The sequence below is a fragment of the Panthera tigris genome, chromosome D1 (assembly GCF_018350195.1).
Source record: "Panthera tigris isolate Pti1 chromosome D1, P.tigris_Pti1_mat1.1, whole genome shotgun sequence".
NCBI lineage: Eukaryota > Metazoa > Chordata > Mammalia > Carnivora > Felidae > Panthera > Panthera tigris.
The window spans coordinates 65,576,312-65,600,170 of record NC_056669.1 but is presented as its reverse complement, the minus strand read 5'-3'; the positions used below and the strand labels follow the sequence as shown (position 1 = coordinate 65,600,170).

General features: G+C 35.9%; 1 protein-coding gene across 1 annotated transcript in view; it reads right to left on the bottom strand.

Moving 5' to 3' along the window:
- IPO7 (importin 7) overlaps positions 1 to 23,594 on the bottom strand; it is a 46,272-nt gene extending 22,678 nt beyond the window's left edge. The window contains exons 1-6 of the mRNA XM_007083200.3: positions 23,358 to 23,594; positions 12,952 to 13,033; positions 9,176 to 9,329; positions 7,550 to 7,708; positions 3,614 to 3,770; positions 2,017 to 2,106 (exon numbers count right to left, since the gene is read on the bottom strand). Coding sequence (XP_007083262.1) covers positions 2,017 to 2,106; positions 3,614 to 3,770; positions 7,550 to 7,708; positions 9,176 to 9,329; positions 12,952 to 13,033; positions 23,358 to 23,441 — 726 coding nt within the window. The 5' untranslated portion in view covers positions 23,442 to 23,594. The remainder of the gene's footprint in view (positions 1 to 2,016; positions 2,107 to 3,613; positions 3,771 to 7,549; positions 7,709 to 9,175; positions 9,330 to 12,951; positions 13,034 to 23,357) is intronic.
- Positions 23,595 to 23,859: the final 265 nt, after the last annotated feature.

The window sequence follows — 23,859 nt, the reverse complement described above, 5'->3', positions numbered from 1 at the left end:
TATGGTGCCATAAATAAGAATGGTAATGGTAGGAATGACTAAAGCTAACTACCAGCAAATATTTTAGGCAATTACATGGATACATATAACTGCTAACTCACTGGGATATTTATTTATAGTATGTGCATATTTATAAATTACACCCAAAAAGTACAGAGTATATAAATGAAAATTTTAAAATTATATTTTGTGGGGCTCCTGGGTGGCTCAGTGGGTTGAGCAACTGACTCTTGGATTTCAGCTTAGGTCTTGATCCCAGGGTTGTGGGATCAAGCACCATGTCGGACTCCACGCTCAGTGTGGAGCCTGCTTAAGATTCATTCTCTTTCTCTCTCCCCCTCTCATGCTTTCTAAAATCAAAATGAAAAATTAAATAAAAAAATAAAAATTATAGGGGTGCCTGGGTGGCTCAAGGGGTTAAGCATCTAACTCATTTAGGCTCAGATTATGATCTCATGGTTTGTGAGACTGAGCCCTGCTTCAGGCTCTGCACTGATAGCGTGAAGCCTGCTTGGGATTCTCTCTCTCTCCCTCAATCTCTCTGCCCATGCTCTCTCAAAATAAATAAACAAAATTATATGTTGTACCTATTAAATGTGTACAGTTTCCTGCAGAGTGGGAGAAATGTCCTATTTATTTCTTCTACACGTTTTTTTTTTCTTTAAGATAAAAATTTAAGCGATAAACCACAGAACACGAGGTTGGTCTCACTTATGCCACTAATAAAATTATTTTAGATAAATTACATAACCCTTCTAGGTCTCTACTTAAAATAAATCCAGAGGGGCGCCTGGGTGGCTCAGTCGGTTAAGTGTGCTACTTCGGCTCAGGTCACGATCTCACAGTTGAGTTCGAGCCCCGCATCGGGCTCAGTGCTGACAGCTCAGAGCCTAGAGTCTGCTTCGGATTCTGTGTCTCCCTCTCTCTCTGCCCCTCTTCCATTCATGCGTGCGCGCTCTCTCTCTCTCTCTCTCTCTCAAAAATAAACATTAAAAAAAATTTTTTTAAATAAATTCAGAGGGAGTTTTTGAGGATTAAATAAGGTATGTAAGAACACTTAAAACATTTTATGTATTTGGGATCTATGAATTCCCCTACCTCTCTAGAGAACTAGATTATAAAGAAATACAGCTGTTATTTTTAAAATTGTGATTAAATTAAAAACACAGCTGGACAATTCTTTCTGTACTAAAAATCACTGAATCGTATACTTTGAAAAGGTGAATTTTACGGCATGTGGGCTTTATAAAGTTGTTATTTAAAAAAACAAGTAATGTAACTAACTACAAAGTTTTACTAATTTGCCAAATTCTTCCCCTGGTTCATAAGTGTCTGATAAATTAGTAGGTTAAAATCTAACAATGAGTGTCTTTTAAAATTATACATAGTTAACATATAACATTGTATTAACTTAACATGTGTAACACAATGATTTGATATATGCATATATTGTGAAATGATTACCATCGTAAATTTAAGAAGGTAGTCAAAAAATATAAACTGTCAATTATAAGATAAAGAAGTCCTAGATATGTAATGTTCAGCATACTGACTATAGTTAACAATACTGTACTGTATACTTGAAGGTTGCTAAGAGAGTAGATCTTTAAAATTCTTAAAAGAAAAGAATTTTGTAACTATGTGAGGTGATGAAGAGCGTGCAACTCTTGATCTTAAAGTCGTGAGTCTGACCCCCACCTCTGGGTGTAGAATTTAGTTAAATAAAATAAAACCTAAATAAGATTTTTAATATTAATAAATAAAAACTGAAAAGAAACAGAAGAATAAAGATAAAGAGATATATATACGTACCTAAATAATAATATATGAAATAACCCTTTATAATTTTTTACTTAGTATATGCACATATGTAAACAAAGTGGTCTCTCCATCTAGAATAATTTGTATTATGAATTTATATAAACTCTTAAAAAATTTACAGGAAAGATCAGTTAAAATTTTCAAAAGATACTTAAGTATTTTAGTAATGTTAAGAACACAAGGAGACTTACTTACATTAGGTACATCTCTGTTCACTACAGTCTTTAAAATTTCTATCCATTCTGTCAGGTTCTGTTGGTTTATCAGTTCCAGTGGTAGTGTATACTGAATGAAAATCAAGAATCAATTATTTAAAAATCCTTACAAAAGAAAATCTCACTTCCTTTAATTCTTCACAAAACCTACAAAAAGTATTTCATTTAATCCATAATTCCTGTTTTTAGTACCCAACCAAATTTCTCATTTGGCTGATCTGGTCAGTTATCTACAGTGGAGAGTTGTGGCAATGACAGTAGGCATCCTTGTCATCCAAATTACTGGGAGTATGTTTTATTTTCACCACAGGAGTGACATTATGGACTTCTAGTGAATGTCTTTTATCAAGTGAAGAAAATCTCTATTCCAGGACTCTTAAGAGTTGTTTTAAGTAGGAATGCTTATTAAGTTTGATCAAATGCTTTATCTGATATTCTTAAACATGATTACAGGTCTTTTTTTTTTTTCATGTAATATGAGTTAATCACAAAAACTGATCTGTTGATCCACTCTGTTCCTTGGATAAATCCTCTTAATGGGCTCATAAAATCAATATCCTATTTAGAATTTTAGGATATCTATCTATTTTCACAAGTGAGACAGGGCTATATTCTGATACCAGGGTATGCTGGTGTCAAAAAAATTAGTTGGGGAGGTAACTATTTTGTCCTATGCCCTAGAACAATTTATAAAAATAACAATCTAAAAAAGTTATAATCTTACCAACTAGAAAACAAACGAAAACAGTATAGATAGTATATATCCGAATCACTTCAAGTGCCCTTTGCTTAAGACTGGGAGATAAGAGATTGTCTAAATCTATTAAATCTACAGATTTAGCAAAGAAATGCAAAATCCAACCAAACAATAGAGTCGGTTACAATCTTTGGGGAAGTACAGTTCTATTTAAATTATATTTTAAAAGTTAAGCAAGGGCATGGATTGAACCAAAGGTCCTAGTAGATGAGATGAATCCTTCTTTGGCTACATGGCACAAAAAGAACCAGACTTTTAATACTGATCAAAAATGGTTTCATATAAATAATTACATCCCACTGAGAATATACATACAATCACTTTCTTAGTGGATATCTTTTATCGCAGACTTAGAATATGTAAAAATGATGAAGCCCATTAAGTAAATCAAAAGTACTAGCATTTTTGTGTTAAGCTTAGGAATAGGTTTTGTAATTACTTGGACAATCTAGGTACATTTGGCATATCAGGTTCATGCTAGATATAAACTGTAATTTCAGTAATTGATTTTCAAACTTTGTGAATGCTTAAGGTGAAAGGCATAAAAAATTTTTACTGATTTTGTAAATAGTGTTAGATGGTTTAAGGGAGCTTAAGATTGACCAGTTATAATTTAAGATCTATTAGAGTTGTTTGTGTATTTAGGGAAGTGTGCTTGGTAAGACTTTTAATGTACTTATAATTTTGGCGATTTATATTTGACTAGCAAAAGATCTACTTGATCCAGATTTTCACATGAAATTAAGACATGGAAATTCTTTATCTTTTAATGTAGCAAAGACAGACTTATTACATATAAAAACGGTTTTATAAAAATTACCTGAACAAGAGCATAGAAGATCTTGAAAATTTGTTTCTGGATAAGGACAGACTGATCAGACTGATCAGAAAGAAGCTGGATAAAACGGTCCTTTAGAACTGGCAGAAAATGCTGCATTGCTGCTACCAGTGGACTCCGTTCCTCTGGTTTCTTGTACCTTTGGGTAGGAATACAAACTAATTCTGTAAGAATTTATTTAACAATTTTATTTATATGTATGAGTTACAAAATTAAACTGCTTGTTTGTTCACATAAATATATAAACAAATACTTCCTAAGCAACTTTAGATTCCTAGAAAGAAAAAGAAAAACCAACTACGGAACCAAATCACAAGCAAAAGCAACTTAAGAAAACCCTGAAATAATAATAAAATATTTAAAATTTTCTGAACATTCATTATGAAGCCGATAATCTTCAAAGCTCCATTAGCATCCTTACTTCCATGGTTTGAGGAAACTGGGGCACAAAGAAGTATCCTTCCCTGTATACTCATCGAGGTATAAACCTCATCAGTCAAGATCAAAGGTCTGTCCTCTTAACCATGTCACTATGCAATCTCTATTTGTGAATACTGATACAAATGAGGAGCTACAATGACTTGACTTTTAAATATTAGCAGCTGACATAAAATCAATTGTATATTACCATCCTTGTTATTTACATACCAAGACCATTAAGGCAGAAATGGCATCTATAAAGCAGAAAATATTCTACTTCTAAAAGTACTATAAACAGGAAGGTCTTTTGTAACCTATCTGGCAACAAAACCTGACCTCAACAGGCTATTTATGACCTTCACTTATCCCATCTAGAGTGGATATTCACACATTTCATAGCAGATATAATAATGTGTTTGAAAAAAACAAGAATGTGTTTGACTACTGAGTGATGGTTCAATTTCAAAAGGAGTGTTTAACATGTATTATGTGAACCTTGCTACCTTTCTAAAATCCAAAAAATCTTGAATTTGGAATCACATTTGTTCAAGGATGTGGGTAAAGAATTGCTGACCTAAGTGAGAAATTTCCGCATAGAGATTTCTCGGCATTTTAACAGTATTATTTAAAAAGGTCTGTTGGTGGGGCGCCTGGGTGGCTCAGTCGGTTAAGCATCTGACTTCGGCTCAGGTCATGATCTCACGGTCTGTGAGTTCGAGCCCCACGTCGGGCTCTGTGCTGACAGCTCAGAGCCTGGAGCCTGTTTCAGATTCTGTGTCTCCCTCTCTCTCTGCCCCTCCCCTGTTCACGCTCTGTCTCTCTCTGTCTCAAAAATAAATAAACGTTAAAAAAAAAAAAAATTAAAAAAATAAAAAGGTCTGTTGGTTTTTTAAAAAATTAAACTATACTTCAACTTAAAAAAATTGTCAAATATGCTTCAATGAAAAAAATTTTAAATAACTTAATGGATTAGAAATATAGGAAAGACACCCCAGCTTCATTAAGGAATAGGAAGAAAAGCTCTGCAAAATACAGACTAGTTGTTAAGTCATTATTCTAAAAGACACAATTTATCTTTTCAGATTAATCTAACCCACTTTAAATTGGTGTTCCCTACCAGACTCCAGTTTTATCTACTGGTAGCCTTCCTGAAGGAAGAAAATGTATTTAGGAATTGAATAGTTGAGCACATTTTTAAAAGGTAAAGGTAAAAAAGCCAGATTCTTTTTCCCTACTGGATGAAATTAGAACCAAAGTAAATTGCTCACAATAAAAAAACACCAAGACAAATGTTCTCACTAATAACAACAGAGACTATTAAACAATAAACTGACATTATTTTAAGTACTATTTTAATGTGCTAAGAAATTACATGTAGCATACATTTTAAAACATTATCTGCACAGTTGAGTCAAAAAAACCACAAGTTTATGAAAGGAAGCCATTTGCACTCTCCAATCTGATTATATAAACTACAGTAATTATAGAAAATATTTCCTTTAAAAAAAATATTTCCTTTTAACAATAAAGGTAGAACTATATTAGGTGCTTCTCTCCACTTATCCAACCCAGATGATCACTCACATTAAAAGGGTTTGACTACCCATTTCATATTACACATTCTTCTTTCCTACCTCCCTCTCTATATCAAGGAGAGGACTAGAAGTTAGATGGTATTAGTTGCTAATCTAAACTAACTGGTATGTGAAAATAATTATGATAGGAAACAAATCACTACCCCGTAAGACCTGAAAAGTTCCTGAAAGCATGAAAATATGACACTAATAAAAGCGGACTACCACAAGGCTACAATGTGACAATCTGGTGAGCCAGGCTCACCAGAAATCCTAAGTACTAGTCCATCACTTTTCTCTTAAAAAACAAACAAAAAAAATCTTCAATGGTATATCAGCATCTAAAAGAATCACATCCAAATTCTCCATCATGGCATTCAAAACTCTCTTTAACATGGTCCCAATTACCAGACCAAAATTATCCCCCACCTCTCAACAGAAATTATCCATACCATTTAGTGGTCTCCTCACTACCCACTAAAGACAGTATCTCATTTCCACCTCTGTACCTTTCTTTGTTCATACTACTCCGTATGGTGTGACATGCTTTCCTCTTCAAATGCTCCTTCTGTGCTCCTTCAACTGACAAGCATTTCCTGAGGATCTATGCTCCTGAAGACCACCACAACTTCCAATTTCTCCATGAATTTTCTTACAACTGCTTCAGTCCACACAGATCCCTTGTGAACACCTTGTGCTCCACAATCAACACTGGCGGAAAATGAACTAGAATTCCAATACTGTAGCAGCCTCCTATGTCTCCCATTAAAAAAAAATCCCTGTCACACTCTCTCCTGCTAAGATTATAGGACAGGAGAGACTTGAACCTCCTCAATGACAATAGCAGATTATTGTTATTCTCTCTCATTTTAATCACTCACTTACCAGAACTACAACAACTGGCACTCTGACAGAGGTTGGAGCAACAGCTGGAACATTCCTTAGCAGGAAGATGGGTAGCTGGTGGGAACACAAGAAAACACCAGTACCAATGCTGTAAATGGTATACTTCTCTCCTGCTCAGAAGAAAAGCAGCAGTTCATCAGCTACTTTGAGCTGGGACCCAAAAAGGGTATTTATATTGGAGGCTAACTACAAGCCCCAGAATTAGAGGGCTCACAATGGCATCTGTGTAGCTGTTAGGACTGGAAATAAAGCCACCATCATGGTGTTAAGTGTTCCTCATGCCTTCCTCATAATTTTCTAGTATCAAAACTTTTAAGTGCCTACAAATTTCATTACTTTCACTATACACTTGGAGATAATCCCTTCAACATTTGGCTTACCACCTTTAGTGCTATGCCTCAACTTCCAAGGTTATGTATTTTTTCTCATCCCTAAATCCAAATCTAAAATGATCCCTTAACCTAAAATGTGTCTTACTGATACTACTTACTTATATGAACTATAATTTGTTCAAATATGCAAACACTGAAACAGGATCCCTCAAAATACAATGATTAAAAATGATCATATGAAATTTCAACATATCTTTCTTAAAGGATCTTATCAAGACCCCAAATTAAGATAAAAAATTCACAGAAAGGCAGAAGTTAAATAAAGAGCTCTAATGCTCAAAGTACTCTGCTACCCTTCACATTTTAAAAAAGCTCATGTTTAGTTTAGGCCTTTAATCAGCACAAATTGATGAGCCCATATTGAGGAATTAAAGATAACTCAGTTTTTGAATAGGGAAACATAGCAAGAAAAAAGGGCACAAGGAGTTTCTTAGTTGAATCAACAGAAGCAATTGTAGAATTAAAATAAGAATGCTATTTCAAAAAGAAAATACTGAATTAAAATCAACATATAATTCACTAATATTTATATACCAAATGTAATTTTAGATGTTCAAACAGACTACCTTAAAATTTCCATGCTTTTCCTACTTCTCAAATCTCTGAAGGAATTGAGAGACACTTACTCATAATTTTTCACAAGCTGATAAAGGCAAAGAAGAATTCCTAGCCAACAAGCACTGTTATCAGACTGAAGATAAAAGCCAATTTTGTCCACAATGGCAGTCCAGCGGCTTGGATAATCGTGTTTGATGATATGGTGAATGCATGTAGTAAGCTGTACCCTGAAAGTCAAAAATAAACAATAAAGAGGAAGAAATGCTACCTAGATAAAATTCTGCTCCAAGAAAATTGCTGTTTAGACAAAAGTAAGCCACTGAGCAAAATCTACCTGTTCCTACTGATTTAAAAGAAACCCAACAAATGTTACAAGGTGATTTGGGGGCCCCTGGGTGGTTCAGTTGGTTAAGCGTCTGACTTCAGTCCAGGTCATGATCTTGTGGTTTGTGGGTTTAAGCTCCACATCAGGCTCTGTGCTAATAGCTCAGAGCCTGAAGCCTGCTTTGGATTCTGTGGCTCCCCCTCTCTCTGCCCCCTCCCTTGTTTTCTCCCCTGCCTCTGTCTCAAAAATAAAAAAAATTTTTTTTTAACTAAAAAAAAATTTTTTTAATGTCTATTTACCTTTGACACAGAGAGAGACAGAGTGCAAGCAGGGAAGGGGTAGAGACAGAGGGAGACACAGAATCCAAAGCAGGCTCCAGGCTCCGAGCTGTCAGTACAGAGCCAGACGCGGGGCTCAAACTCACGAGCTGCAAGATCATGACCTGAGCCAAAAGCCGGCTGCCCAACCGACCAAGCCACCCAGGAGCCCCCTCAAAAACAATTTTTTAATACAGGTGATTTTATTTTTTTATTTTTCACCCCTATCATCAACTGACGAGTTTCATTTAGAACATAGTTATTCTCATTAAAAATTCTGCAGAATCATATAAAAATAAGAGCTTTTAAATATCAAGACTATAAAATATGGGGCACCTGGGTTGCTCAGTCAGTTAAGCATTCGACTCTTGGTTTCAGCTTGGGTCATGATCTGGCGGTTTCGTGAGTTTGAGCTCCACATTGGGCTCTATGCTGGCAGCATGGAGCCGGCTTGGTATTTTTCTCTCCCCATCTCTCTGCCCCTCCCTCACTTACATGTCTCTGTCTCTCTCAAAATAAACTTAAAAAATTAAAAAAAAAAACCAACAACCAAGACTATAAAATATAACATATATGACAGCATTCTAAAGTTTTCTTTTACCTGTGTCCACCTGATCACACTATGTTTCACAAGTTTTACAGGAAGTTTAAAACCTTTAGGTTTTATAAGTGTAAAAATCACAGTAAGAAAATTAAATAAAAAGAAATTTGCCTGTAACAGCATTTGTTAAGTTTACTGCTATAAAAATGACAGGTTTTTAGGGGCACCTGGGTGGCTCAGTCAGTTAAGCACCTAACTCTTGATTTCAGCTTAGGTCATGATCTTATAGTTATGTGAGATCAAGCCCGAAGCAGGGGCTTGAGATTCTCTATCTCCCCCTCTGCCCCTCTTCCCTGCTTGTGCTCTCTCGCTCGCTCTCTCTCTCTCTCTAAAATAAAAAATTAAAAAAATTTAAAAAAAGACAGGTTTTTATGTTCTGGAAAGACCCCCTCCCAAACTCCACAAATTATATACCTGCAACAATGGGTAAGTTTTAAAAATATACATATACCTGATGAGCTCAGGAGAGTGGATAATAGCTTCTACAATATTTTCTCGAATACAATGTCGATCTTCTTCTGGAATAGTATACGGAGATATATCTCCTGGTGCTGTTTCCCGATCAGGCCAATACTGTGTTATCATATTTTTCAAATAGATAACACCTAAAATGTAGATAAATTTGACAACAGTATTTACTGTGAAAGCATTGTGAATACCTCTATAAGTGTCCACACCTCAATTTATTTCTTTCGGACCAACCACTATCAGTAAAGCTATCCTTTTTTAAAAACAAAATACTGCCTTCTATTATTTTAAAAGTTGATAATCAAAATACAAGTTTAATTCTTAGCTACTGTTATGATCCATAAAGTTATTATTAAGCATATAGCCTTAGAGAACTCTGCAAATAAACACACTGTACAAACAAAACTGCTAAAGACTTTTTACATCACATTTATTCCTAATATTTTTTATCCTGTTTTCTGTCGGAAAGCTATTTAATTTCACCTTATCAATTTTCTAAACGAAGCCTCTAAAGATAAAACCACATACACAAACCAATATAGCTTCTACAATTAGTAACACTACTATAGACTGAATGTTTGTGGCCCCCCTCAAGTTTATGTCAAAATCCTAACCCCCTAAATGACAGCATTAGGGGTGAGGCCTTTTGTAGGTATGTGACAGCATTAGGGGTGAGACCTTTTGTAGGTGATTAATGCCATTAAAAGAGAAACCCTAGAGGTTCTTCCCCTTCCACCATGTGAGGTTCTAAGAACCAGAAAGTGGGTTCTCATCAGACACCAAATCTGCTGGCTTCTTGATCTTAAGACTATTCAGCTTCTAGAATTGTGAGGAATAAACTTCTGTCATGCAGTCTATGGTATTCTGTTACAGCAGCCCAAACTGACTAAGATGTACAAAGGCTGTTATTTTTATCATAGAAAAATTATAGTATAAAAATCTCTAGTCTACAAATTTAAGCATTTCATTAATATGCAATTGTACTACTTCAAATTCATTTTATTTTATGGGAGAATTTGCTATGTTCAAAAATTACAGATTACCTATTTTGCGTTACCGATCACACTGCTATCTTGAACATTGCTAGTTAACATGAACTAGATTGCTAACAGTGCTTTTAATCCAGTCCTCCCCTTCCCATGAGAGAACCTTCAATCACAAATGCATAAGATGTACAGGAAAGGGAAATTATTCAAAATTAATCAATTACTAAATTCTAAAAAATACCAGCTCTTCTCTGATTAGTAATTAACACTTACCTGGAGTTTTACACCTATTTGAATAAGGATAACTAATACATCTATGATTTTTACATTCTACTTTGTTTATCTTGGGAGTTAAAATAATATCCCACCTTAAAAGTATTGCAAAAGAGATTAAGACTACACATTAAAATACCCTTCAACAAGTTTTAAGACAAACTACATCTACAGTAAAGAACACTGACTCAGGGAGCCTGGGTGATTCAGTCAGTTATGCATCTGACTCTGGATTTTGGTTGTGATCTCAAGATCATGAGACTGAGCCCCAGTTAGGGCTCCATGCTGAGTGTGGAGCCTGCTTGGGATCCTCTCTCCCTCTCTCTCAGCCTCTCCCCCACTCAAAAACATAAAAATAATAAATAATTTAAAAAAAAAACATGGACTCAGTATATGTAACATATTTAAGATTACTACTATTTCCAGAATTTTTATTCTTCCAAAACAGAACAAAGATTAAAATTAAGACTTGATACACTCCTATGTCCTCTGCATAGAGCCTCTGAGTATTTATTTCTATCATCTAGCAGCTGCTATCACCATATGCCCTATACTAAAGAGTAGCATTCAATTTTTTTTTTTAAGTTTATTTATTTTGAGAGAGAAGGAGAACGTGCACATGGAGAAGGAGCAGAGAGAGAGAGAATTCCAAGCAGGCTCTGTACAGTCAGTGTGTAGCCCAACATGGGACTCGAACTCAAGGACCATGACATCATGACCTGAGCCAAAATCAAGAGTTGGATGCTTAAGTGACTGAACCACCCAGGTGCCCCAGGATCATTCAATTATTATAAGAATGCAACTTTTAAAGTAGTTATTGTATTTTAAAATTTTTACTAATTCCACAGTTTAGCTGCTTCTGGTTTTGTACATACTAAACAACTTTCTAGCACAATTTAATTTTGTTAATGCACATAATCATGTCTCAAAATATTAAGGTCCCTAAATGCCACTTACAACATCTTAAGTAAAAATTTCATATTTTAAAGTCAAAGATTCTTATTTAAAAGAATAACCAAATGGGAAAATGCCAACTTCACTGGTAAAAGAGAAAGGACAGTTAAAATAAAGATTTATATCTGACCAGGGTCCAGTGAAATCACTATATTTTATAAACATAAAAAATATTCTATTATTGTGCTACTTGTATACCAATATTGTAAAAAATAATAAACTTATAGGCATTCATTTATTTTTTAATTACTTTTGGTGTATCAGGCAGTATTTTAGGTACTGGGAATACAATTGTTAATGAAACAAATCTAAGATTAAATGCTAACAATTGAGAAATGGTTCACTGCCTATGGCACATTATGGTAAATTATGTAGCCACTGAAATATAAGTTTTAAAACTAACACTATGTGAAGAAAAGGGAAATGATTACTATACATTAAATGAAGCAAAAAAAAATTTAACGAAATTGATGTAGGGAAAAAGAACAGCAAGAAATAATACCAGAATATAACTGGTTTTCCTAGAATGGTGCAATTATTAGTATTTTATATTTCCTATAACAAAATTAATACATCTGCAAATAAATTTAGTAACAGGACCCTAAAGATGGGAATTCCATTATTTTGCATACTAACAGCTAATATCAGAAGTAGTGTACCACATTTTCATACACTATTTGGTACTGAGAGAATTGCTCAATATCTTGTTGAAACTGGAACTAAGAAATACAGTAGTCCCCCCCACTTCTGCAGTTTCACTTTCTGTGGTTTCAGTTATCCGCGGTCACCCACAGTCAGGAAGCAGATGAGATGATCTTTTCTGACGTATTACCAGAAGGCCAACAGTAGCCTAGCATCATGTCAAAATGCCTACATCATCTACCACACCACATCTCATTGCACAGGCACTTTATCTTCTCACACCATCACAAGGGTAAGTACAGGAAAAGAAGGTATTTTGAGAGAGACCACATTCACATACCTCTTATTACAGTATATTGTTATAATTGCTCTAATTTTTATTAGTTACTGTAACTAATCTCTTACTCGCCTAATGTACAAATTAAACTTTATCAATAAGCATGTATGTATAAAAATAAATGTAGTATATATAGCATTTGGTACTATACACAGTTTTAGGCAATTACTGAGAGTCTTAAAATGTATCCAGCATGGATAAGTGAGGGCTACTGTAGTATTTTTTTAAATGATTTAAACAATAAAGGCAAAAATTAAAGGAACAACTGATAAACAAAGAGGTTTGTATCTTAGAAGCATCCACTGGGCAAATAAACAGGGAATGAACAATCTTTTAATAAACCTTATCAATTTCTCTTTTTAGCTTCTCTTTTAATTCAAGGAAATATCACATTTTTTTCTGCCACCAAATATCGAGGCACTAGCTGTTTGTAGTAAACACAAGAGGGCAAACCGAGTTTCAGGGAAGAAAATCAATGAAGGGCCATCCCAACATACCTCTGCTATTCAACTATGAACCTTTTAAATAAATGACTTACATAAACCCAAGAAAATAATTTAAACTTGCCTGCCTGTCTCACAGGTAAATCCAGTTGTTCCGACATAGTAATCTGAAGCAGTGTTGAAACAAAATTCAGAGACTTGTGTGCCTACAAACAAAAAAACAGGTTTTAAATTTCTGCAAATAAATATTCTCAGTACTTTATTCCACTGTTTGGCACAAAAGGCTACCCACCTGGAAGTTGGTCCCAGCCTTATTTCCCATCACTCACCAACTATGAACTAAAAGAAAAATTTAATAACCTAACTCCTAAAATATTTTGGATGTTTGTATTTGCCTTCCCGTTTATCCCAACTAGCATTCTTAACCTACACTGGCACCAACAGCTCAAAAACCATATCCTCGGTAATGTCTATTTCCCCAATTCAGTAATAATTTCTCAGTAGAGATGTTCTACTAAGTGGCTACACACAAACGAAGTCAGTAAAAATTAACAGCCTGGAAAGTGGTTTACAAGAGGCTAATAATGTTTTATTTCTGAATATGGCTATTTTACATAGTGTGTTCAGTTTGTGAAAATTAATCAACTGTACCTTTATGACTATTCTGTATGCATGTTACATTTAAATACAAAGTTAAAAATCAATAGCTTTGAACATATGATAAAAGTAGTATACAAACTATAGGATTATTTAATACACTTATATGAAATTCCAGTGCAACATACACAGAAAATAATGAAATATATCCAAAATGCTACTATAGTTGTATCTTGGGTGGTAGGATTATAAAGAAGCTATTCTTCACACATTTTCTATTTTCCAGTTTATACTATGGACCCTGGTCACTTTCATTAACAGTACTAAAAAGTTAAAGACTCCTAAAGTTGTCATATTTGTTTCTGGTTTTCTAAAAAAGAACTGGGGGAACCTGGACGGCTCAGTCGTTTAAGTGTCCGATTCTTGATTGCAGCTCAGGTCATGATCCTAGTGTCGTGGGATCTGGCTCCATGCCTTGCATGGAGCCTACTTAAGATTTTCTCTTTCCCTCTGCCCTTCACCCACGCACCCACTCTCCCTTTCTCTCTCTCTCTCTCTCTCTCTCTCTCTCTCTCTCTCTCTCTCTCTCAAAAAAGCCAAAACAACAAAAAAGGCAAGACTACCTTTACCTGAACATTAACAGCAGCATTATTTATAATGCCCTCAAGTGGAAACAACCCATGTCTACCAACTGATGAATAGACAAGCAAAATGTGGCTTATCCATACATAATGATTAAATATTTGGTAGTAAAAAAAATGAAGTACTGATACATGCTACAACATATGTGAACCTTAAAAATATATTGTGTGAAAGATGCCAATACTCCAGGACTGGGAGTTGGCAGGGGGCAGAGAGGGAGATGGAGAGTGACTGCTAACAGGCACAGAGTTTCTTTTTGGGGTGATGAACATGTTCTAAAGTTTGTGGTGATGGTTGCATAATTCTGAATATACTAAAAACAACTGAATTGGATACTTTAAGTGGTTGAATTCAAGTTATAAAAAAACTGAACTATGAAAATAAGTGCTTATTTTATTACTTTAAGTTACTTTGCCTTCAGAAACACAAGCACATATCTCAAAAGTGCAAGTGAGGAAAAAAAGTGTTCCTTTCAGACAACTGAGCTAGACCACGTGGTAAGAAAAAAAAGGATGTTTCTGACAGCAGAAACAGCACAAGCAAACTCAACCTGGGACATTTATATTTATATACCTGCCCCGCACAAATTTCCATCCAGCTGAAATCCCTAATGCCTTGTATCCTCCCAAAGAAGGTAACAAATAGACATAAAGTAATACTAAATATCAGACATGACATTCTCAAGAAAATCCAGAGCAAAAGTAGATTAGCAATTACCTAGACCTGGGATACAAGATTAAACTGGAAGGAGGGAGTTTACTGAGAAAACAAAAATATTCCAAAACTAGATTGTGGTGACAGTTGTACAACTTGCTAAATCTACTAAAAATAAAAATCAATGAGTTTCACCTAAAACAGTTGTATTTTATGGCATGTAAATTATACCTCAATAAAGTTTAAAAATGAAGGAAAAAAAGACCATGGATTGGTACAACTGTAAAACAGAGATCAAATAAAGATACATTTTAACTGTTCAAACAGGAAAACCTCCTTTTAATCACTAGCCTCATTCTTCATCACAAAAACCTTTTAAAATCTCAGTAATTGGGGTACATGGGTGGTTCAATTGGTTAAGCATTTGACTTCAGCTCAGATCACAATCTCACAGTTTGTTGAGTTTGAGCCCCAAATTGCGCACTGAGCTGATATCGAGCCAGCCTGGAATTCTCCCTCCCCCCTCTTGGGTATGCGTGTGCACGCTCTCTCTCTCTCTCTCTCTCTCTCAAAATAAACTTAAAAAAAATAATAAAATCTGAGTAATTATGTTATCACTCTCAACAGTTTGGCAAACATTGATATGGGCCTCAAGATGCTACAATAAATCTTTTAGAGTGTGAGTTAGAGATGCTGACACTAATTATAGGCCCTTCTTCAAGCTTCTCGTTTCCAGCAGAGAACCAGAAGAACTGAAGCAACGAATGGGTCATCATACATCATTAGGTAGAGCTACAACGGCTAATACTAAAGTTTAAAAGCTGCTAACCACAACACAAAATTACCTTTCAAGACAACTTCTTACCTTCTCATTGTCATCAACCCAGACAATTCAACATTCACCCTTAAACCCATTTCATCAAAATTTTTCAAAAGCCACAACCTGAATTCCATTTCCTTTAACTCCACTACACCTATTGGTACTTACAATGTGTCAGACACTACAGAGATAAAAGATCACTATAAGGTAGGTTGGGGTATTAATTCTATTTCGACGTAAAATTTTGAGTTAGGTCCAAAAGGACTTACCATATAGATGAGATTGGGGTGGGATTTTTAAAAAGAAAAGAAGTATGGGTTATATTCAAGAGATTATTAGGAGAATGAAAGACAATAATGAAAGACGAAAATGAATAAATTGTGACATCAAGATCTAGTTAAGTGTGAACTTTTTTTGAAATTTTTATACAACCAGATAAGGAAGATAATAAGGTCTTGAAGCAGTATCAAGGATTTAATTGTAGGATAAATGAATATAAAACATCACAGGTGGAAAGCTATTATTATAACAGGTAATAATAGGCCTGAAAAACTTCTACTCTAGGGGCAGCTTCCCCCACCTCCCTAAGTAAGTCTAACTTTACAAAAGGAAAAAATGATTACACCTACCCACATAAACAAATTTCGCCAGACCCTTTAACCTACAATCTTATCCCCACCCCCTTACTAGCTTTCTACTCACTAACTCTGTATTCAGAAAATTGTTTTCTGTAAGGTTACCAATATTTTAAAAGCTTTTTCCATCAAAAAAGTCTAAATTTTGCTTTAACCTCCCTCATTTAAAAATAACAACCCTTTCTTTTTCTAATAGCTTTTTACTTAATACATAAGTAATTCGTGTTGACTCGTAGAAAAACTAATCATTGAAGTAAAAAGGAAACGAAATTACCCACAACCAACCTTCTTACTTAAAACTCCTTTTCTTGGCTTCCTCCTTTTATATACAATTCTCCAGTCTCCTTTTTTTCTGTTTCTCAAAGTTCCAAAAATAGGAATGGCCAAAAGTGAAGCCCTCCAGTCCACCCTACACCTCCAGATGACACTCCCTCCCTCTCAATTCACCAAGAAAAGTCTCCTTTCCATTGTTGCTTTCTCTCCTAACCTTCAATTCCACATTCCCTATTGCCTGCTACACATTTTCCCTCTGATATTTACCAGCTCCTCAAACCCAACTTAAAATTTAAGCCATGTTTTCTCCAATATCAGTTTCCCCTCTAGACCTACATTTTCCAATGTAATTACCTAATGTCAATATCTTTTAAAGCTAACTCTTTAAGAGGTAACTTTTTATTATTTCTCTCCAGTGGAATGCAATCTGAAAGACCTTCAATTAGCTACTGTACTTAACACTATTTATAAGGAAAAAGATGCGCATAAGGGCACTGTGACATCAGAATACATAATGAATACAGCCAGATAATTTCAAGAGCAAAGGGATTTCTAACTTTTCTGTTTTACTAGAGAATGACAAATATCCCGATTTTATCTACCTGAAATATTAGGCATAGTGAGGTTACATCATCATAGTGATAGAATCAGGACCAGCCTGAGGCTCTTCACTAAGTCTTCCAGCCTTTCATTAAATAGCGGTACTACATAAATGCTTTCCCACTAAGGAGTTTTAAAAAACTTAATTATAAAGGACTTAGTAACCAAAAGAAAAAAAAACCCACTTTAAATCAAATATCATTAATGTGCCACTGATAGAAGCAAACAATAAGTAAAATAATATATGCATCCACTCTATCTGAAAAAGAAATTTTTCTTATAAACATTAATATGGCAATATCTTTCTTTCAGATCTTTAACAGGCTGTGTCACTGAATAACTTCCTATCTAACAGCCAAAGTATCCAGACTTTCCCTCTCCCAAATTCAGAAGAGTATCTACTTAGAGATATTCCTAATTAAGGAATTTTACCTGCTCAGGGTACAGACAATTCTGTCTTCCAAAAACACATATTTTATTCTCATAAGTATTTTGCTGAATTTCTAGACATGCCAAATTGTCCTATAAACATGCCATCATTTTGCACTTTTCCAGATCTAAGATTTTCATTAATTGAACATTTCAAAAGTCCTTTAATTAAACAATCAAATTCACCATTTATAAATAAAAATTTATCACTTACACTAGTAATTGTAATCATCTGTGAAAACCCTAGAAGTGACTCAGGTAGTTTATGTATTTAAAAGATAAACACAAAATATCAAGAAACATATCAAAGCTAAGTCCACTTACTTTTTCACATAACGAATGTGAGAAACAGCATGTCTATCACATGACCATCTTATAGCACATTAAGCTTAGGAATTGAAGGTTTAAAATGCTCCTAGGTAAGCTTTCTAATTCTACTTATGGCAGTTTTTCTTGCTGCAAGTGTAAGAGGGGAAGGGATACTGATACTTAGATTCTATCTGCCTTAACCAAAGTCAGATTTAAAAGTATCTTTATCCAAAACTTACACATAGCTCTACTGTAAGTCCAACCACATGTGTTATGAGGGCCGTGTTGACTATGAAACTCCAGAAAGGTAGGAATCAATAATCTTTCCATCTACTTAACTCAGTACCTACCACAAAGACATTTGCTATTAAATACACCAGACTGGAAGCTGTCATCCTAAATAAACGTTTCAAAAAAATTTTCCTGACATTACATTTAAAACTTAAGTTCAAATGTAAACTTCATGAGAGTGAGGACTTTGTCTTATGTATGGTATCAGACCTCCAGCATTAAAGATAGGATTTGCCACATGATAGTCACTCAAATTTTTTTTAAGTTTATTTATTTTGAGAGAAAGCATGAGGGGGAGGCCAGAGAGCAGGAGAAAGAGAATCCCAAACAGGCTCAGCACTGGCAACACAGAGCCCCAATGTGGGGCTGGAACTCATAACCTGAGCCAAAGTCTAACACAACCAACTGAGCCACCCAGGTGCCCCTCAAATATTTTTACAGTTTATTTATTTTGACAGAGAGAGAGAGAGAGAGCACGCGCGCAAGTGACAGACGGACAGACAGCAGGAGAGGTGTAGAGAGAGAGATTCCTGAGCAGGCTCCACCCTGTCAGTGCAGAGCCCAAGGAAGGCTGGATCCCACAACCATGCGATCATGACCTAACCTGAAACGAAAAATCGGATGCTTAACCGACTAAGCCACTCAGGTGGCCCTCTTCCAAATATTTTAAAAATAACAGAAGCAATTATTTGTTGAACGTCTATGCTCAGCTAATACTCTGAAGATTTAAAAAAAAAAAAATCTTCATCTACAGATTTTATTCTCATTGGAGATTAAGTTCAAAGTCAATGCACTTTTAGAGTAGAAAAGACAGCAACCATCTAGTTCAAATAAAATTAAAATAGTTAAAATTTAAGAATATATACAACTAGGTATTAAAAAGGTGAGTTTTGAGTTTACAAAGTACCACAGAAGGTCAGAGTAGGAAAAGATGGCATTTAAGATGGTATTGATGAGATTTGTGAACAGGAAAACTTTCATTTTTAGGTTATAAGAGCTTAATAGGAGGAATGAGTAGCATGAGCAAAGGTTTGTATGGAAAGGTTTCCACTGAACAACACTGGCAGCTAAAGCAGGAAGAACTGCAGAGACTGTTGTCTATTATAATAATCTGCCAAAAACCTTCACAGATGTCTTAACTTTATCTTATAAAGGAAGAAACAAGTTTTTCTGAGTGAGAGCAAGAGTAGGAAGTAGGAGTCTCTGGAAACATAACAAATAATTAATGTTGAATGAACAAATACCAAATGTCACATATTTTAATTTCCTAAAATTTTTTAGAACTGTACTTCTAGATCTATAGAAGTCAAAGTATATAATTTACATGTCAAATGAGTTTCCTGTACACAAATCTACTTTAAAGATTAAAAGACATTTCTGGCTATTATTCAAGTTCTTATTTCTCCATGCATACAACAAAATATTTACTGAGAGCCCACTGAGTGTCAGGCACTGTGCTTATAATTGTGCCAATTTTTATGATACAATAATGCTATCTACTAACAATCTCAGTGTCCAAATAAGTACTTGTATTCTTTCTCCATTTTCCACTAAAATATGAAACTACTATAGTTAGACTGAGAAAAGAAATAAAATGTATAGTGCGGTAGAGTGGTTAATCAATTGGCACTGATGCAGTGGTTCAAATAACCTGGAGAGAACTTAGCAGGTTCCAAGCACTTTGCTGAATTTTTTACATGCATCAACTCACATGACACAGTGATATACACACTATTACTACTTTTATTTTGTACATAAGGAAAATGATGCTTAGAAGTTAAATAACTTTCCTAAGATCCTCCAATTAGTGCAGAATGCTTCATCGTTAAAAAAAAAAAAAAAATCAAATAACTAAGGAGGTTTTCAATTATATTTCCAAGAATGCTTGTACTTTTTAATGGTTTCCTCCAGTCTTTGAGGCAAAGTTTGTTACATGAAGAAATTTCAAATTGAGACATGATAATGTAGTCCAAAATTATAACAGCAATAAAAAAAAAAAAAAGGATCAAAATTCATGCCATGCTACAGTGTAAATCAGTGGTGAATACTAAAATGTGTCTTGAAAATATCTGCCAAAAAAACAGTCTCCTTACTGTCGTCTCCAGCAGTCTCATGGAAATTTCTTAATTTTATCTATATGAAATATAAAAAACATATAAATACTCTAAAAATTCTCTAATGAGAGATGGTATAACAGCTAAAGTCTTACTGTTTGTTATCTGTCATAATAAAGTCAGTAAAGCCTAACACTAACAAATCAAAGAATTGCAGTGACAAAAGACAAAAATTCCTCACCTCATTAAACTTGAAAATTATACTGACGAGAATAAGTAAAATATGTATGACAAACGAGTGTTACAGAGAAAAATAAACTAAGGGAGGTATAGTGTGTCTGGGGTGTCATAGCCAGGGGAACTCCTTAGTGATATGGAGACAGTTGAACAATGATAGAGGGAAGTAAGGAAACAAGCATAAGAGATAACTGAGTAAAAGAGGTTCCACACAGATGAAACAGTTAAGTGTAATCACTGCGAGGCAAGAGCACTTTGTTTTTGTTTTATCTGCACTATTAATACTTTGATAACATTTACAATTTTTACAGTTCGTGATTACTTCGCTTAGCTGAAAAGATTCACTCAAATGTCAATCTTTTTCTTTTAACGAAAATGAACCAAAATATAACTTGCTGAAAAAAAACAAAAACCAGTATGGAATGATTGCTTCATCCTGTCTTATCCAAAATCAAGAAGAGCCTGATGGAAATAAAATGTTACTTCCTCATTCTTGCTACAGTCAAGCTTCTTCAAGACTTATCTGGAATCTATTTCCTAAATTAAGGTTCTGCCACAAAAAAAGTCAAAGCAAGAAAGTATTAAAATGGGAACACTTCATTAAAGTGGAATGAAGACTAGAGATGAGAATATTCTAATTAAAAGAAAAGTTACCTTAGGAAATTTACTAAAATTGAGGTGTGATAATTGAAAGAAATTTGCAAAATGTGAACAGCTAACAATTACAGAAATACAGGCTAGGCACCAAATTTTCTTTCACAGAAAAGCAGTGTTCACTACTCCAAAGTATTCCAAAACTCTAACAGAAGCTTAACAGTTAAGTAAAAAATGCTATGAATACTATTTTGATTATTCATCTTCCAAAAATCAGATTGTGAAATATTTATCCTAGGTCTCAATTACAAAATGTCATCATATATAACCAGACATTTAATAACTGCTTGAAGAATGAATGAATTTCAAATTTTTCTATTAGGGAATCAACTTTTTTTTTCAAATAGTAATTTTTAAAATTAATAATTACACACAGCATGTTTTGGCAGGATAATAAAGTCATAGTAGAAATCACTGTGACTGAACTTTTAGAGTGCCTAAACTTACACATGTATTAATACTTCATAAACAAAATGTTAATCTTAACCTGTGTCTATCACAAAAATAAATCAAAATAAAAAGTGATCCATAACTACCTCCATAGTTTCATAATGGTTCAATATGGGAATTTGTTTCAGTGCATTATTTTATATCCAAAAGAAATCTAAGCTCCTCCCAAGGTGACTTTGAGCCTAAAAATTTGAGCACTGGGGCATGACTGGCTCAGTGGGTGAAGTACGGGACTCTTGATCTCAGGGTTGTGGGTTGAAGGACCACCTTGAGTGGAGAGAATACTTAAAAACATCTTTAAAAAAAAAACAAAAACTTGAGCATCACTCTTGGTATGATCTAATGATGGTCTCATTTATATACATAAGAGTTAACTTTTTTAGGGGTGCCTGGGTGGCTCAGTCAGTTAAGCAACCAACTATTGATTTCTGCTCAGGTCATGATCTCACCATATGTGTGGCTCCCTCTGTGCTGGCTCCCTCTTTCTCTGCCCTTCCCCTGCTCACATGCTCTCTCTCTCTCTCTCTCAAAATAAATAAACATTAAAAAAAAAAAGATTTAACTTTTTTATTTTGAAATAATTTTACACTTAATTTGTCTAAACTCTGTGGGTGGTCTTCTTAAAACACAAGTTCCTTGAGGGCAGAGATCTCTGACATAGCATTGTACACTGATGCTGTCCTGTTAGGAATGCTCCTGTGGCTTCTGCAAAGTCAATAATAAGTAATGTTTTTAAATGAGTTACTTACCAGTTAAGAGAAGCATAAAATAACTGAATTTCTACTTTAAAAAGGGACTTCTTTTTCCGTTTAAAAATAAATGTACACTGAACTTCACTAAAGCTTGCACTCAGTAGTATACCAAAAGCCAATTATTAACTGGCATAGGAATTACAGGGGTCCTTTTAAGAAGCCTTTAAAATACTCACTAAAATATAAAAACTTGCATTGATTTAGAAATAATGAAACTTAAGGTAGTACAATAGTATGCCCACATATTAAAGCTGTTTTCCAAAGGGTGGTCCCTCGAAAATACGGAGGAAAAAAGGAACCAGTCATGAGCGAGTTGATATGGAGCTTGGCACATTTCAAGGCACTCGGCCTTACATTGTCTCACTTGACCGTCACAGCAACCCTGTGGCCTGATGTTATGAATGGGAGATACTCAGCATTAAAAGGTTAAGCGACTTGCCCAAGGTCAGTCAAGAAAATTAGTGGTTCAGCTCTACCTAGAAGGGTGCACTTCACCTGACTTTCTACTACATTGTCCTGCCTCCCCGACTGAGGCATTATTAGAGTAAAAGAGCAGTGAATCAGACTGGTATCCAGCACTACCCTCGCCCTGCCAAAGAGGCGGGGGCTTGCCTCTGAAAGCTTTCCCTAACAGCTCAGTCGCAGAGAAGAAAGTTGTGCCGATCACCGATCAGCCCACTTAAGTGACAGGATGACAGGCGCAGCCCCCAAAGGACCAGCTTCTGCATTCCCAGGAGCCCCTCCAAACCCGACGCCAGCGAGACTGCTCCCGGAAACGTCTGAAAAACCTTTCAGCGAGTTTCGCCCCCTCCTGGGCGCGAGGAACGAGCTGGGTATGAGCCAGAGGGCGGCCGGCCACCCGAGCCAGCCATGTGTCCAGCCCGTCACGCCCGCCTCGCCTCAGCCGGCTCCTCATGCCTTGACCGCAGCCAGAGGCCCAGCTCAGGATCCGACGCAAAGGCTGCCTTAGCCGCCGCCACCACCGCAGCAGTCTGAGGCGCCCCGACGCGGCACTCGCAGTTAGGTTCCCGCCCCACCCCTCCAGTTGGGCCCCTCAGCGACGCCGTCCGCGCTTCTGGCCAGGCCCGGAGGGCTCGGCCTGCCACAGTCCACCGCCCGCCCGGCGTCCTTACTTCATTGAGCTGGCGCTCCGCGGCCTCACGCAGGGCTGGGTCCATGGTGCCCCGCAGGGCCTCGATAATGGTGTTGGGGTCCATCGCAGCGCGGACTCGGTCAAACCCGGAGCTCGGGTGCTACTGGGCCAGGAATAGCGCCGCTCACTGCGCACATGGACCTGCCGCGCTCCGCAGCGGCAACCGGCGCGAAAGGAAAGAGAAGCGCCAAGGCCCCGGATAGAACCTCTTCGCCTCGGCGTGGAGGCGGGAGATGCTCCAGCCACTTCCTGTCGGCGCGCCCGCGGGGCACCTTGGGAGACGTAGTCCGCGTGAGCTTTCCACATCCCACGTGGCCCTGAACTGTTGCTCCTACAGGCAACTCTTGCTTTTCAAAAAGGGAAAATGTTCAAACTCCACAGTAAAAAAAATTAAAACAAACCCAAGGATTTCCCATAATAATATGCCTCTGGTGATTGTGAGGTGAATCTAACGCAATGTATGATGCAATCCATTGCTAGTA